This window comes from Mastacembelus armatus, chromosome 2, assembly GCF_900324485.2.
Source record: "Mastacembelus armatus chromosome 2, fMasArm1.2, whole genome shotgun sequence".
Lineage (NCBI taxonomy): Eukaryota > Metazoa > Chordata > Actinopteri > Synbranchiformes > Mastacembelidae > Mastacembelus > Mastacembelus armatus.
This window is the reverse complement of record NC_046634.1, coordinates 4,178,943-4,194,623: the sequence shown is the minus strand read 5'-3', so window position 1 is coordinate 4,194,623 and position 15,681 is coordinate 4,178,943. Positions and strand designations below refer to the sequence as shown.

The following is a 15,681-nucleotide window of genomic DNA, read 5'->3' as shown; positions in this document are numbered from 1 at the left end:
AGGCGTGAAAGGCTGTAACAACAGACTACTTCTACAGGATGACCACTTCCTATTAAAACCTGGTATGTTTCCTTTTCAGCACCAAAGAAAAGCCTTGTAACTCCTTAATCTTATTGTGATTCCTATGTAGTCCTGGATCAGAGGAGTCTTAAAATCCCATGAGGCTGTCTGCAGCCATAAAAGCTTAAACTGGAATCACATAACTCTGGAACAGAGATGATGGTGTGTGTTTTTACTGCCTGCTGAATTACTGAAGGCAAGGAAAGGTGAGCTGTCACTCAAGAATGCTCCTCCTGAAAGATGGACCTCCTGAAGTCTGGTTCTGCTAACTTTCCTTTGTGTGGATTGCTGATTAAGCAAAGTGAGGGGATTTATTATCTTAATAGTGTGCTTCTTCAGAACAAGGTTGCAGTGGGAAATAATGTAACAGTTCTATAATACACAACATACGGCAAAACTAGGACACAGCATAGCACTGAATATTAATATGATATGCCTTATATAAACAAACAAAAAAAAAACCCCACAATTTCCATCTACAGTAAAAGACAAAAGTCTTCTGAAAAGCTAAATCAGGCAGCTGCAAATCCACATTAGCAGATTGACACTTTTTTAAAAAAAAAAAAAGCCTTTGGTTGTCACTTTCCTGATTTATTTCCCAGCAGGAGTTCTGAAATAATGAGCCTACATGTTCACCATACTGCATTTAAAGTGTGTATTAACTTTGCTGAGAGGTTTTCTAGGAGCAGACTCCACAGTGGCTTGAAACCACCCAGCAATTAGATGACTTTCATTCAAGGAGTATATGGAATAAATGAATAAAGATGGTCCTATCTAAAAGTGCACACTGATGCTGTGAGCAGATGCATACAACAACAACAAAGGGCATCAATAAAGAGCAGGGCATGCATTGTTTTATTTAATGCCATATATTTGAATTTCAATGAGAAAACTCTTACATGTAAAGAGAGAGAAGGAAAAACAAAACATGGGTTAGTATTTCTTTTATGACACTAAAGAAGCCTCCACTTAGCTTTGATATGTCCTCACACCTCCAGGTATATTTCCTCTGACATTTGCCTTAAACACTGTTTTTACTATGTAATGCAAGTTTCTTAAAAATATAGCTCCATGAAGGACATGACAGTTGCTGCTGACTGATGGTGGATGAATGGCAAATCCCATCAATTCATGGATTTGTAAGGCTACTTGCAGCAACAAACCCAATATATATGTCCCATCAGTTTTCATATTGGTATGATCCACAGGATGGCTGACAGCTACCTACCAGAGCAGGGCAAAACTGAAAATAATCCTGTAACTGTTATGGACTACCAAGGGAGTGTGTTGCTGTACTAGGAATATACAAATGGAGTTGTATAAGTTGTCATTTATAGATAAATTGTATAAATGACTTTCAGCCATGGTGTATTTGTCTTAAACTACATGCACAAAATAAAAGGACAGCTATGCCAGCAGCTCCACATTGAGATGTGCACCATTATGACACTACCATGCAGGTGCCTGCATGTATTCAATGTGTTAGCATTTGCTAAGTTTCACTAAACACCGTGCACACTTGGGTCTAACGAAAATAACATTGGTTTTGCAGGAATCTGGTCCTGAACTAAACTACTGGCTATTCTGACCTGATGATGGCACTGTATGAAAATAAGCAGGTGTTATTACAATTGGTTCTCAGGGGACTGTGAATTTTTGCAGAAAAAAAAAAGCACTTGCTGAGATATGGTGCTGGGCTGAATGACAGAATGACATTTCTACATTACATAAAGAAATGCTCCCCATGGGGTTCAAAAATAAAAAAAGCATTCACAAACTCGCAAGATCTAGTATGATGAAGGGGTTAATAATCTGAAAAGGGGGATACTGTACATACTGTAAGTGGGACATTTGTTTTGGATGGAAACGTTAGCCAGGGCACACATAGGGAGCAGGTTATACATGACATTTCTAATGACAGACAAAGCTGTTTAAAATGCTAACCACAATGGCCTCTAGTGCATAGGATCATTTGAAGAAACATGTCTATCCTTGTATCACTTGGCCTCTCACTCATTTCACTGTAGCCAGAGCAACCCAACACCATCACAAGCTTAAACACTAAAGATTAATAAATGGAAAACTTTTGGGAAACACAAGTGATTTCTGAAATAGATTTCTGACATTACGTGACATCAATAGGTTATCAATCTACACTCCTGCATGTACCTGTAATAATCTATCAACACAAACTACAAAAGCCAAAAAACACAAAGTGATCTGAGTCATCACTCATCAGACCCTGGGGCAAGCACAGGATGCTAAATTCAAAAATGTGCTGTGTTTTCACAGACAAATACAGACTAGTAGAGATGTATCTATGCCTGCAGATAGACATCTGTGGGCAAGAGGAATGATGTCAAGCCTTGTTCAGTTACAGTAATATCCAAACCACCAGAAGGTGTATTTTAAAACACTTAGGAAGGATATCCAAAGGAATCCCAAGGCTAAATCTAACATGATGAATACAGAGAACTCCATGAACTCATTTTGACTGAACACACTGATTTTTTTATAGTACACAAGTGTGTGTGGAGTGCCTGCCATAGCAAATAAGTGTTAAATATCTAAATCCTCATTTTATTTACAAAAGGATTGCTTTAACACTTAGAGATCAACAGGGACAAGCTAATTCTTGACACTGAAATCTAACTGTATGGATGTAAAGAACCGTCCCAAGAAAAAAAACACTAATCTTTAATGTGGGAGTCAATTGGGCTGAAACAGACAACTCTGCAGGAAAGCAGTGTTTTTTTAAAGATCAGTGAATGAAGAACAGATTCTGCATCATGCTTTGAAATGGACAATTTAATGCCTCTACAATGAAAAAGCATTATACATAACACTTACACAAAACTATCCACTCTACACATTGTCTCTTCTGATACAGCAGTGCCCTCTAGTGTAAATATAATATATCACTTCTAGACTTAAAATGCAAATCCATACCGTTTGTATTGTGTGTTTCTATATTATTGTTTAGGTAGTATACAAGAAATCAATTAACTTTACCATTTGTAGTAGCAGGAACAGACATTTTGACTCACAGGGAGACCTTTCCAGTGAGCAGCATGTAGAATACCACAACCTCAAGCCAGCTCACCTAAAAGAAATAAAGTGGTAATGTTATTAATTACACTGGGGCTTTTCCTGCTTTAAATCCAGCCAACGATATGTGTCATAGTTACAGTAGCTTCAACATTGACAAACTAAAACAATTTACTGCTCACACATTAATGCATCACTATAGTAATCCAAAATATAATAAAACATTCAAAAAAGGGAGGCTCTATGTTATAAATACCTGTTACTTTCTTTTGAGATTGTTAATAATATATAATGTAGTATTTTTATTGTGTATTTTATTGTGTACCACTCGTTTGTGAAAAGCCAGAACAAATCAAAGCATACAAATTGATCTGTATCAATACTTAAATTGATCCATTATAGAGTATATTATTATTGATGTCTAAAGTACATTTCCCTGATGTACCTGGTAATTTTAACCAGTTCACATGTACTTGAGCAGTATATTATTAACATAAGAACAAGTGCATTATATTTGTTTTATTAAATACACCGTTTTATGAGGTTATCACTTGTTTTCGTAAATCTACAAATTAACTGCAACTGTTCAATAAATGTAATGGAGTATCACGATAAAAATCTTGTAGATGTTGAAATATATTAGAGTGGAAGCATAAAATATCTTAAAACTAAACTTAAATAAATTAATATTTATAAATATACTGTCCATAATTGCCACTGATAGAGCTGTTTGGTCACACACTGTTGTTACTCTATACCAGGTCTTGTATTAAGGTAAGACAATATAAGAACTAATGTGCTATAAATGAGGCAGCATCAACTGTGAGTATTTTCCAGGTGATGCTGTGAGTTGGTCTACCTCACCAGGAGGAATGATTTTTAAATGATCATTTTAGCTCAAGCTTAGACTGACATGCTGCACATTTGCTGTCAAATAGCCCAATACGTCAGCAGGACGCGTTTACATCTACGCATGCCCAGTAGGCTTTTTTTTTTACGTTGCACGCATGCGCAGTTTGCATCTATGACCTTTCACTATAAAGCCGCAAGTTCGTTCGTCTCTTCCACCTTCAGCCATTTTGACCATGCTAGGAGCAGTGGGACGCTGCTGCACCGGGGCTCTGCAGGCTCTTAAGCCTGGGGTCCAGCCCCTGAAGGCTCTCGTTGGATCCCCAGCCGTTCTTTCACGTATGTCCCTGCATGCTTGGTGTCTTTCAGCGGAGACGTAGAGGCGCTTGTCAGAAAAGGGCAGAGCTAATGCTAACGTTAGCTGATGTTAGCAACACGCTGGCCTATCGGCTGGCGGAGTAGCAGGCCCGACCAGTAAAAAGTCAGTTTTTGTAAATCTCTTGGAGCTATTCCAAAATGTGAAACGGGTCCACATTTGTATATATGACTCTATTGATCCATGTCAGGTGGTGGATAATGACTAGTGTGTTTTTTTGGAGTGCAGAGAGGAATGACCTTTGTGTAATGACATGAGGCGCTATGAGCCTGGCGTTACTGCAGGAAGATGTGGCCCGGCTGGGACCTGCAACATTTCTAAAAACGTATGAGGTCAACTTACGAAAAGATGTGGGGAAAACAAAGAAAAACTATAAGCTTACTTGTCCTTTAATGTCCTGCTCCGATGTTAGCAGCGTTAGCTCGACGCGCACTTCATTCATTCGGGTTTTCATTTTAACGCCAAGGAATTGTTCGTTTCTACCGGTAGCTCACGTTATCCTGCAGATATAGTGGGCCCAGTTAGGACTTTGGATTGTTTAGAAGCTGATCCGTAGTTTAGCCAACAACATTCACTTGACATTGAGACAGAGCGGTCATGGAGGCAGCTGCCGCCCTGTCCTGTTCTGTGTTTTACCACCGGGCAGGGTAGTATATGAAGACTGTGGCACAGCTGGCCATGATTGCTGCAAACGTGTATGACACAGCTAATTCTGCACTAATTAACAGGTAGAGACTATGTGGCACCTGCTGCTGCCGCCAGCGTTGCCACCGGGCGCATTGTGGCTGTCATCGGTGCCGTGGTGGACGTCCAGTTCGATGAGGGCCTTCCTCCCATCCTCAATGCTCTGGAGGTCGCTGGCCGTGACACCAGGCTCGTCCTGGAGGTAGCACAGCATCTTGGTGAGCATCATGGGTGGTGTCTTCACTCCTGTACTTATACTATGAACATCAAAACAGAATATTTCAGCGTATGGTACAATGTAATTATATTCATGTTTTTCATATGTTAAGGGGAGAACACTGTGCGTACCATTGCTATGGATGGAACAGAAGGTCTGGTCCGTGGACAGAAAGTTCTGGACACCGGTGCCCCCATCAGAATTCCAGTGGGCCCTGAAACCCTGGGCAGGATTATGAATGTCATTGGAGAGCCCATCGATGAGAGGGGTCCCATCACCACCAAGCAGTCAGTTTCTTTTACAAATAACCCCACAACTTTCACACTTATATCTCCAGAAGCACACAAATGTTTAGCTGCAAATGGGCTTTATTGTTTTCATAAAAAAGTTATAAAACTTTATAAAAATTATATTTTTTTCCCAGAACCGCACCTATCCATGCTGAGGCTCCTGAATTCACTGATATGAGTGTGGAGCAGGAAATTCTGGTAACTGGCATTAAGGTGGTGGATCTGCTGGCCCCCTACGCTAAGGGAGGAAAGATCGGTATGTGCCACAACAAATGACTGGTTGAACATTGCAATTTTTGAACCCAGTAGATACTGATGTAAAACTAATCCTACATTTGTCCTGGTTACAGGTCTGTTTGGTGGTGCTGGCGTAGGCAAGACTGTGTTGATCATGGAGCTGATCAACAATGTGGCTAAAGCCCATGGTGGTTACTCTGTGTTTGCTGGTGTGGGCGAGCGAACACGTGAGGGAAATGACCTGTACCATGAAATGATTGAGTCTGGTGTCATTAACCTGAAGGACACCACCTCCAAGGTATGGAAAGCCCCTAAAGTTTTAGCATGTATAAACTGGCAAAAACAAACAAAACACTTAACTCAGCCTCTGCCCCTGCTAGGTGGCGCTGGTGTATGGACAGATGAATGAGCCCCCTGGTGCTCGTGCCAGAGTGGCCCTGACTGGACTGACAGTAGCTGAGTACTTCCGTGACCAGGAGGGTCAGGACGTGCTGCTCTTCATTGACAACATCTTCCGCTTCACACAGGCTGGCTCTGAGGTCTGTATAACTTCAGTAACAGGCACCAATAGCAAATATTTCTCAGAATGTCACCAAATAAATGTGGAATATTGTTAATATGGGTACATTAGTTATACAAAATAAAAAAAGTCAGACCTCATGTGTGGCTCAAAATATAAATTTAAATGATACTGACTCAACTTTACTCGCCTCTGTAGGTGTCTGCCCTGCTGGGCCGTATCCCCTCTGCTGTGGGTTATCAGCCCACTCTGGCCACTGACATGGGTACCATGCAGGAGAGAATCACAACAACCAAGAAGGGTTCCATCACATCTGTGCAGGTGAACAGCTCAGAGAGGTCAATGTGTTTTCACTAATATGTACATGTGGCTCAAACAGCCACTGATAGCTGGTAATGGATGAGAATACAGGATACTAAATGACTGTGAAAGGGAATATTGATACTAGCAAAAACTGAAAGATCTCAATTCTCTCCCCTAGGCCATCTATGTGCCTGCTGATGATCTGACTGACCCTGCCCCTGCCACCACTTTCGCTCACTTGGATGCCACCACTGTGTTGTCCCGTGCTATCGCTGAGCTGGGTATTTACCCTGCTGTGGACCCCCTGGATTCAACTTCCCGAATCATGGACCCCAACATTGTTGGAGCTGAACATTATGATGTCGCCCGTGGTGTACAGAAAATCCTTCAGGTGTGGAACTCTTATTTCAGGAAATCTGTGGATTTATGTATTTGATAGTACCAATTAAACATTCTTGACTTTCCTTCTGTAGGACTACAAATCCCTGCAGGATATCATTGCCATCCTGGGTATGGATGAGTTGTCAGAGGAGGACAAACTGACTGTGGCTCGTGCCCGCAAGATCCAGCGTTTCCTGTCCCAGCCCTTCCAGGTGGCTGAGGTATTCACTGGCCACTTAGGCAAGCTGGTGCCTCTCAAGGAGACCATCAAGGGCTTTAAGAGCATCCTTGGTGGTAAGTGTTTGAAGTTCTTGGTTAATTTGTATTTTTAACAGATTGAACAACCTTCACCTTTTAGAAACTATTGTAGTAATATTGACTTCTTGCATTTACCTTTAGGTGAGTATGATGCTCTGCCAGAGCAGGCCTTCTACATGGTCGGCCCCATCGAGGAAGTTGTTCAGAAGGCTGAGAAGCTGGCTGAGGAGCACTCATAAACAATCCAACACTTGTCAAAGAATATGGGGTCCTGTGGTTAGGAGCACTTGGTTTGTAAAACATGTTAAAATGCAAGCGTACCTGTCTCGTGATTCTGAAAGGTTCTATTTAATGTTTCTAGTAAACGATGGAATAAAACTGTCTTTACACAAAACAGCTTGTCAATTGTATATTTCCTCAGCTTTACTCTGTTCTTGTTCCCAATTGGGGAATTTCATTAAAAGGCTGTCCTCATCTGTCCTGACCACAAGATGGTGTTGTGGAGCAAACCTAAAGTATGTTGCAGCTCGTCACATACTGAAATAAAAACAGTTGACAAACAATTGCATGTGTGTTTGTTTGAAACATCAGTGCTCATATCTACCAGAACTCACTGCTTCAATGGCTCAAATCATACAATCAATAAGCTGTAAACTACATGCAGTTCCTGAGACCTGCAGGAACCCTCTATTGAGTCAAGCCTGTACAACAGGTATTACTAATTGATAGTGCTTGGCACTCTAAGGTATAAATGTGACAGTGTGGGAACCTTACACCTATGCTGAAATAATGCTCATTTGTCCTCAAAGCTACTGAAATTCAATCTCTTGTCCTGCATAATTACAATGCTTGGTTTGCAATAGAAGGAAGAAGCTGTGACAAATTGAGTTATTTCTTTTTTTCCCCCCTCTCAACACAAGAATTTTCACAAAAACCTACTACAAAATAGTAGTTTTAAGTGTCCCAATATTTTTGTCAATCCAACATTACATAAAAAAATAGAGCAATGCATCTCTTGTAGGCACCAACACTTAGAGACATATCTTTACACAGCTTATGGGAAATTACATTACTAGTACTGCTTTACTAAGAGTTACAAGCCAAATACACCAAGAACCACAGGAAATAGTATAATCACATTCCTTTACAATTAAATGTGTTTTATTATTAAAGCAGTAAGTCAGCAGTGACAGTAACAATGACTTTCCACCAAATCACCAGGGTGATTATGTATTGCTCTAACCTTTCACACACGTTTTTCCATCAGACCAAGGACATTAGACTGAACACACCTACAGATAAGGTGGCCTTTGATATACCTGCAATAGATCAGTCTGAGAATATATTCAGCTAAGAGCTGCAAATGCTTCTGAAGAGAACATTTATGTCAGAGCTAATGCCAGACTGAAAAAAAAAAAAAATTACTGCATCATTTACTGCATCTGCTTAGCTATAGGAATGGCTTGTCTCTTGATGATGTAATCAGAAATACAGGCTGGCATGTATGACAGTGGCAGCCAGAAAAGTTTGGCATCCCACCCTGGGGAGTAGCGGGTGCGGGGCCTGACGGCAGCTACAGCGTGCTCCATGCAGCTGACCACCTTCATCAGATCTCCATCGCTCATCCTGGCAACTTTGTCTTCAATAAGTGCAAAAGCTAAGAGAAGAATATGAGTGGAATAAACAGAGGCCAATTAAAAACAAATGATAAATGAAATGATCCAAACTTACTCTTTTGCAGATATTCAGGTCCATAGTCATCTCGGACGTCCTGGGGCAGTCTGTCCCAAAGCATCTTGACATTTCTTCTCAGGATATCAACATCAGTCACGAGTGTTTTGAAGAAGCCTGGTTCAATGCAGAGAACTTTGACACCAAAAGGTGTCATATTTAACCTGAAACATTTCATTTTGTTAGTACTTGTATACAAACTAAGAATTATTTGACTTATACCGAAATAATTATATAATAATTATAATAAGTCAATGTTTCACCTGAGGCTGTCATTGAAAGCTTCCACACCATACTTAGAGACAGCGTATGGACCACCAGTGACACTGATCCTCCCAAACACACTGGCTACATTGACCACCCTTCCCCTGGCCTTCTTTATTAGCGGCAGGACACTCAGGGTCACAGCAATCACCCCGTTCAGATTCACATCCAGCATGGACTTGTAGTCCTTAATGGTGAGCCAATCACATGGGCCAGAGGGAATGGACACACCTGCATTGTTCACTACAGCCCATAAGCCTAGGAGGACCACACACACAGGACATCCATTCAAAAAAACAATTTAACATATTTCTTTAAATTTTAAAACTGTATCAAATTCCTTCACAACTCAACTGCATTTCAGAAGCTCATAATGTTGGGTGTTAAGTGACAATTCCTTCTGAAACTATTCAAACCCCTTCATTATTTGCAAACTTTTTGTTGTAGATCACATTTGGGATTTTGGACATCTAATACAGCAGCACTGTACACACAAAAACACTGCAGGCTGACGGGAGTGTCATGTTGTTGGCTTTGCACATACTAGATCATAACCCAAAGTATTGGGAACCTGAGTGCTAGTGATATATGATCCTCAAAGTCATTACAATTCGTCCTGACAGGAACATGAATGTCTGAAACTAATTTCATGGCAGGCCATCATATAGCTGTTGAGCTATTTCACTAAAAAAGAACAACTGTCATACATAAAGTGTGGAATGATTTTGTGTGTGTAAATTTCACGCCAATCCAACAGATATCAGGTGAGAAATTTCAGCCTTGTTCTTCTTTTCCTTTGGGCTGCTCCCTTCAGGGGTCGCCACAGTGAATCATCTGCCTCCATTTAACCCTATCCTCTGTATCCTCCACACCCACACCAACTATCCTCATGTCCTCCTTCACTACATCCAAGAACCTCCTCTTTGGTCTTCCTCTAGGCCTCCTTCCTGGCAGCTCTAACCTCAGCATCCTTTTACCAATGTATTCACTGTCCCTCCTCTGAACATGTCCAAACCATCTCAATCTGGCTTCCCTGGCTTTTTCTCCAAACCATCTAACATGAGCTGTCCCTCTGATGTCCTCATTCCTGATCCTATCCATCCTCGTCACTCCCAGAGAGAACCTCAACATCTTCAGCTCTGCTACCTCCAGCTCTGCCTCCTGTCTTTGTCTCAGTGTCACTGTCTCTAAACCAGACAACATTGCTGGTCTCACCACTGTCTTGTCCACCTTTCCTTTCATTCTTGCTGACACTCTTTTGTCACACATCACACCTGACACTTTCCTCCACCCGTTCCAACCTGCTTGCACACGTCTCTTCACTTCTTTTCCACACTCTCCGTTGCTCTGGACTGTTGACCCTAGGTACATAAAATCTTCCACCTTCTTCACCTCTACTCCCTGTAACCTCACCGTTCTACTTGAGTCCCTCTCATTTACACACATGTACTCTTTTACTGTGGCTAACCTTCATTCCTCTCCTTTAGGAGCAAACCTCCACCTCTATATATTTTCCTCCACCTGCTTCCTGCTCTCACTACAGATGACAATGTCATCTGCAAACATCACGGTCCACGAAGATTCCTGTCTAACCTCATCTGTCAGCTCCTTAGTGTCCAACTTATCATACAACTCCTCATATGCCCTTTGTTTGCCCTTTGCCACCTCTACCTTCACTTTACGCTGCATCTCCCTGTACTCCTGTCTGTTCTCTTCTGTCCTCTCAGTGTCCCACTTCTTCTTAGCTAACCTTTTCCTCTTAACACACTCCTGAACTTCCTCATTCCACCACCAAGTCTCCTTATCTGCTTTCATCTTTCCAGATGACACACCAGGAGGAACCTCCTGACCTCCCAGAGCCTGTTTCAGCTCCTCCCAGAAAGCCACACAACACTCTTCCTTTTTCAACTTCCACCACTTGGTCCTCTGCTCTGCCCTTGTCCTCTTCATCCTCCTCACCACCAGAGTCATCCGACATGCCACCATCCTGTGCTGTCTGACTACACTCTCCCCAGCTACTACTTTGCAGTCACTGATCTCTTTCTGGTTGAAACGTTTGCACAAGATGTAATCAACCCTCATCACCCTATCTGACACTCTCTTCACCTCCAGAACATTCCTAGAAAAATCCTCCTTTAGGATAACTCCTACTCCATTCCTCTTTCCATCCACACCATGATAAAACAGCTTGAACCCTGCTCCTAATCTATAGGCCTTGCTACCTTTCCACCTGGTCTCCTGAACACACAAGATTATCCACCTTTCTTCTCTCCATCATATCAGCCAACTCTCTAGTTTTCCCTGACAAAGTCCCTACATTCAAAGTCCCTACTCTAAGTCATACACTCCTGCCCTTCCTCTTCTCTCTTTGCCTACGAGCACGTCTTCCTCCTCCCCTTCTTCGACCAACAGTAGTCCAATTTCCACTGGCACCCTGTAAGTCAACAGCACCAGTTAACCCGGGCCGTGACCGATCCGGTATGGAAGTCATATTCGTGATTCGCATGTTTGATTTGGCTTAAATTTTACGTCAGATGACCTTCCTGACACAACCCTCTGCATTTACCAGGACTTGAGACCCACACATGAAGACACTGGATTGTGCCCCCCTGTGGTTGCATTGTGACATATTTCAGCCTGGACTAGTGAAAAGAGAGGCAACACTCACCATGCTCCCCCACTTTGTCCTTGATCATTGCTGCAACTCTGGCAACACTGTCCTCTGACCTAACATCCAGGGATGTTGTGATAAGGTTGCCAGAGCAGAACTTCTTCAGGTCCTCCTCCCCCTTCTCAGTGAAACACCCGGCAATCACTCTGAAGCCGTGCTTGTCCAGGTGGCGGGCCAGGAGGTTGCCAAATCCAGAGTCGCAGCCTGTGATATACACATACTTACTGCTCTTGTTGGGGACCCTGGGAAGCTCCCTGACCCAGCGGTACACATAGTAGAAAACCACCAAACCCAGTAGGTACAAGTACATGACTGCGGAAGAAAGGGAGGAACTAGATGAATCAGCGAGGTATGTGCCAATACATAATTACATAAGGTGAATTCGTGAGGATATGCTATAATAAGACTAGCCTGTACTCATTTTTATATTACTTTGTATTTCACTATATTTTAAAAAGGAAACATTGTAGGTTTGACCCAATTTAATTCTTCAGCTTATAAAACTACTTACAAGAGTATAACTACCAACATGAGAGAAAATGGTTAAAAAGTTTATCTCCACCTCAGTCAAATGACACATGTGCATTAATGTACCGTTTTATATGATATATGATTAAAATCATATATCTGTGAAAAACTAAGTCATGAAAGCATAAAACTGACTTTGGTGCTGCCTTCTTGCACAACCTGCAAAACAAACATCGATTTCAAAGTGCACTGCCCTGTGTGTTATCATTTACCATAAAAAACCAAAAAAAAAAAAAAAAAAAAACCTTTGCACGGGAAACGTATATGCTGCATTATTTACACTATGGGCTATTATAGGAATAGTGATAGGAAATAAAACAGCAGCATTACCGACCGAATAAAGAACAGCCTGTGAATTAAGAAACTGCATATTAAATCTGGTCCTTATAATAAATGTAGGTTTTGAAATTAGCTGCACATGTGAATTAAGAAGCACAGTTCCTACCTGCTGTGCACAGGTCGTCCTCGGCTGCAGACTGACAGGTATGTGGGAGAAAAGGTGTAAACAACACGGCTGTTCACCAATGGCAACCCAGTGGGCGTTTCTACGCGATCCCTGCCGAGAGATAACTCTCTGGGTCAGTGAAATTACAAAGCATTAAAAAACTGGAACATGAAAACCACAGCTATGAGGTTTCAGATGATGGTAATGCTCTATTACATTTCATTCTCTAGACAGAACAGAGATAAAACAAAATCTCCAATCGTGATAAAATAAAAGTATTGTATTAGCTTTTTGGTTGACAACAGTTGAAGCAACAGTTTTCAGCAAATAAAAACGATACAGTCACCACTCGTCCTTTCTGCACAGTTTTTGTTAATTGGTATCTTTGTCTGACGAACTTTCTCCGGAAAACTGAGCGGGCAGCTATATTTGGGGTCCGATGTGCATGACGTCATTGTTATCACCGCCCAGCTGCTTCCCCAAACAGCGACAATAAAATTCACTGTGTTCACTTAGTTAATTAGAGCAAACAATGACTCTTGAACTTTGAATCTGCAAACAAAGGATGTAAGAATATGAGGAAGTCTCGGAGACAGTTTGTTGTTTCCCCACACAAGCTTTCTGTTCCTTCTCTCAGACTAACAGCATCAAAGCTCAGCTTTACTCCATATGAAGGTTACCCTTTTGTAGTGATGGGCAAATTATATCGAGTCTCTAGAGCTGAGGTGTGTCACTCTCCCTAAAGCGCAGTGATTCGAAACTCCACTGTCGCGTAACCGATGACGTCCGAAGCTTCTAAAAGTCATCGCTGCTTCACTTTGCACGACATGGAATCAAAATGTTTTGAAGCGTTCCGGCTCCGAGTGTTTCAATGCGTTTCTTTGGTTTGACAGCTTTAATAGAGAGAGAGAGAGAGAGAGAGAGAGAGAGAGAGAGAGAGAGAGAGTGAGAGAGAGAGAGAGTGAGTGTGAGAGAGTGTGAGAGAGTGTGAGAGAGTGTGAGAGAGTGTGAGAGAGTGTGAGAGAGAGTGAGTGAGAGAGAGAGAGAGAGAGTGAGAGAGTGTGAGAGAGAGAGTGAGTGTGAGAGAGAGAGAGTGTGAGAGAGAGAGTGTGAGAGAGAGAGTGTGAGAGAGAGTGAGTACGTTTGGTGATTTTTGGCGATTTTGATGGCTACTACAATACAAGTCCCCGAATGATTGATAAAAGGTGTTCTGACTAAAACACTAAACAAAAAGAATGATGTTTGTGTTCATCCAAACACCTTGATCAGTTACAAAGCTGCAGCAGGAAGGATCTCTGGTCTTGCTGTTTGTATAGACTTTTTTTTTTTAAACAAAATCATTAGCAGATTAAAACGACCAAACAGTCTTTTTTTTTTTGAAGACTGGGGTCTTGAAGCTTTGAATCTTTTTCGACACAATTAGAAGGGAAGCCTCAGAGCTTCATGAAGCTTCACCTGCCCATCACTACCCATTTGATAAATCACTTCCCTAAATAAGAAGCATCCCTCAATACTTATGCTGGTCATTCAGAAACAAACAGGAAGGAGAAAAGCTGCACACAGACTCACTTCATCTTCCTTCTTTAGTTTAGATGCGTATTGCGTTATGGCTACTACCTTCATCAGGGCTGAACCAGAGCATCACACCAACATCACTCTATACAATCTCATAAAGCATCCTATTGGATAATGACTTATCTCCACAATCAAACAATAATTAGTATCACCTGCATAGATCATCTCTGCTGAGTTACTTATCATAGCACCCTCTTGTGGTTGAAACAAAAATACAATAAAAACCACCACCAAGACACTCTGACCCATCTGGTGCTGTTGGCATGTGCGCACATTTATGCAGTCAACACTGCTGAGATGAAGAGAAACAACACATTTAATCCCCTCACTTGACCTGAAGCAGCTTATTTCCACAATAACAGCATTGCAGATCCTTTATATTTTTATTCCAGACGTTTTTATTTCAGAATGTCATTTTTCTGATGTTGACTTTTATTTTAAAATCTTGTTTACAAAATGTTCTCTTTATTTGATGCCATTTTCAACAGTCTAAGTTAAAAACCCTGTGCTTATGCCAGAGGCAGGAGACCGAGAGACACCTACAGTATGTGCCTTCTGTCTGCTAATATAAGGTGTAGTTTTTGTGTGAAATATAAGTAACCAGTAACACACTTTTTCCACAAGGTGGCAGAGGTATTCTTTGGCAGTTTTGTGTAGGTGCTGCCTTTATGTGCTCCTTGAATTTCTTCAAGCCTGTTATCTGTTGTTTTAGGAGTAAATTGATAATAGAAACGTGCAATACATTCACACAATGCTGCTGAACAAAATAAAGGAAGAAAACACACCTACATGCACTTCACACTCAGCTGTTAATGCAGCCTCCAAATTGCTAAATGACCCAGTAACCCTGGCAACGTAGAAAATTGTGGTTGTGTTGTTTAACATTATTTTGGATTGTTTGTTTTTTATTTCAAAATTTCTGATTATAGTAGAAGTGTTACACAGTTGAAGGAGCAGAGTTCAGTGTAAGTCACTATTATCAGCTCTTCTGATATTGACATATTATCAGGTCCTCTTCTTCTGAAGCATTGCATCTTGGACCTATACTTCCATAAACTTTGTATTTGTGGTTTCCTGACAGCATTTGAAGGCAGCAGTGAGTGACCTTTAGTACATTAACATATCGGTTCTTTTCACAGACAATATGAATGAAAATTTCAACAATGGCAATATTGCTTTTATTTATTTTGAATAAGGCCAAGATCATCACAAAGAAAAAGACAAACTAACATATTTTTATATTA

The 15,681-nt window shown here is 41.3% G+C and overlaps 2 protein-coding genes across 3 annotated transcripts; one reads left to right on the top strand and one right to left on the bottom strand.

Moving 5' to 3' along the window:
- Window positions 1-4,139: 4,139 nt before the first annotated feature.
- atp5f1b (ATP synthase F1 subunit beta) lies at window positions 4,140-7,617 on the top strand. The gene is made up of 10 exons (XM_026302182.1): window positions 4,140-4,296; window positions 5,062-5,235; window positions 5,347-5,521; window positions 5,659-5,780; window positions 5,875-6,059; window positions 6,142-6,300; window positions 6,480-6,602; window positions 6,763-6,975; window positions 7,058-7,259; window positions 7,365-7,617. The coding sequence occupies exons 1-10, from the start codon at window positions 4,194-4,196 to the stop codon at window positions 7,460-7,462; spliced, it is 1,554 nt and encodes a 517-aa protein (XP_026157967.1). The 5' UTR covers window positions 4,140-4,193; the 3' UTR covers window positions 7,463-7,617.
- Window positions 7,618-8,362: 745 nt separating this feature from the next.
- On the bottom strand, window positions 8,363-13,740 carry LOC113127519 (retinol dehydrogenase 7-like). Of its 2 annotated transcripts, none has more exons than XM_026302198.1 (6): window positions 13,079-13,740; window positions 12,863-12,973; window positions 11,887-12,201; window positions 9,218-9,476; window positions 8,955-9,118; window positions 8,363-8,880 (listed from the first exon to the last, which is right to left on the bottom strand). In XM_026302198.1, the coding sequence occupies exons 3-6, from the start codon at window positions 12,197-12,199 to the stop codon at window positions 8,657-8,659; spliced, it is 960 nt and encodes a 319-aa protein (XP_026157983.1). In that variant the 5' UTR covers window positions 12,200-12,201; window positions 12,863-12,973; window positions 13,079-13,740; the 3' UTR covers window positions 8,363-8,656. The 2 variants fall into 2 exon arrangements, with proteins under 2 accessions (XP_026157983.1, XP_026157984.1); XM_026302199.1 differs by having other exon boundaries at window positions 13,543-13,740.
- Between the last annotated feature and the right edge of the window lie 1,941 nt (window positions 13,741-15,681).

Bases quoted from the DNA above. Each gene is read 5' to 3' on its own strand.
- atp5f1b (XM_026302182.1), top strand. From the start codon at position 4,194: ATGCTAGGAGCAGTGGGACGCTGCTGCACCGGGGCTCTGCAGGCTCTT. The intron at 5,236-5,346 runs GTGAGCATCATG...TCATATGTTAAG, and splicing joins GGAGGTAGCACAGCATCTTG to GGGAGAACACTGTGCGTACC. The intron at 5,781-5,874 runs GTATGTGCCACA...TCCTGGTTACAG, and splicing joins CGCTAAGGGAGGAAAGATCG to GTCTGTTTGGTGGTGCTGGC.
- LOC113127519 (XM_026302198.1), bottom strand. From the start codon at position 12,199: ATGTACTTGTACCTACTGGGTTTGGTGGTTTTCTACTATGTGTACCGC. The intron at 9,119-9,217 runs GTGAAACATTGA...GAAATGTTTCAG, and splicing joins GCTTTCAATGACAGCCTCAG to GTTAAATATGACACCTTTTG. The intron at 8,881-8,954 runs GTAAGTTTGGAT...TTCTTCTCTTAG, and splicing joins ACCTGAATATCTGCAAAAGA to CTTTTGCACTTATTGAAGAC.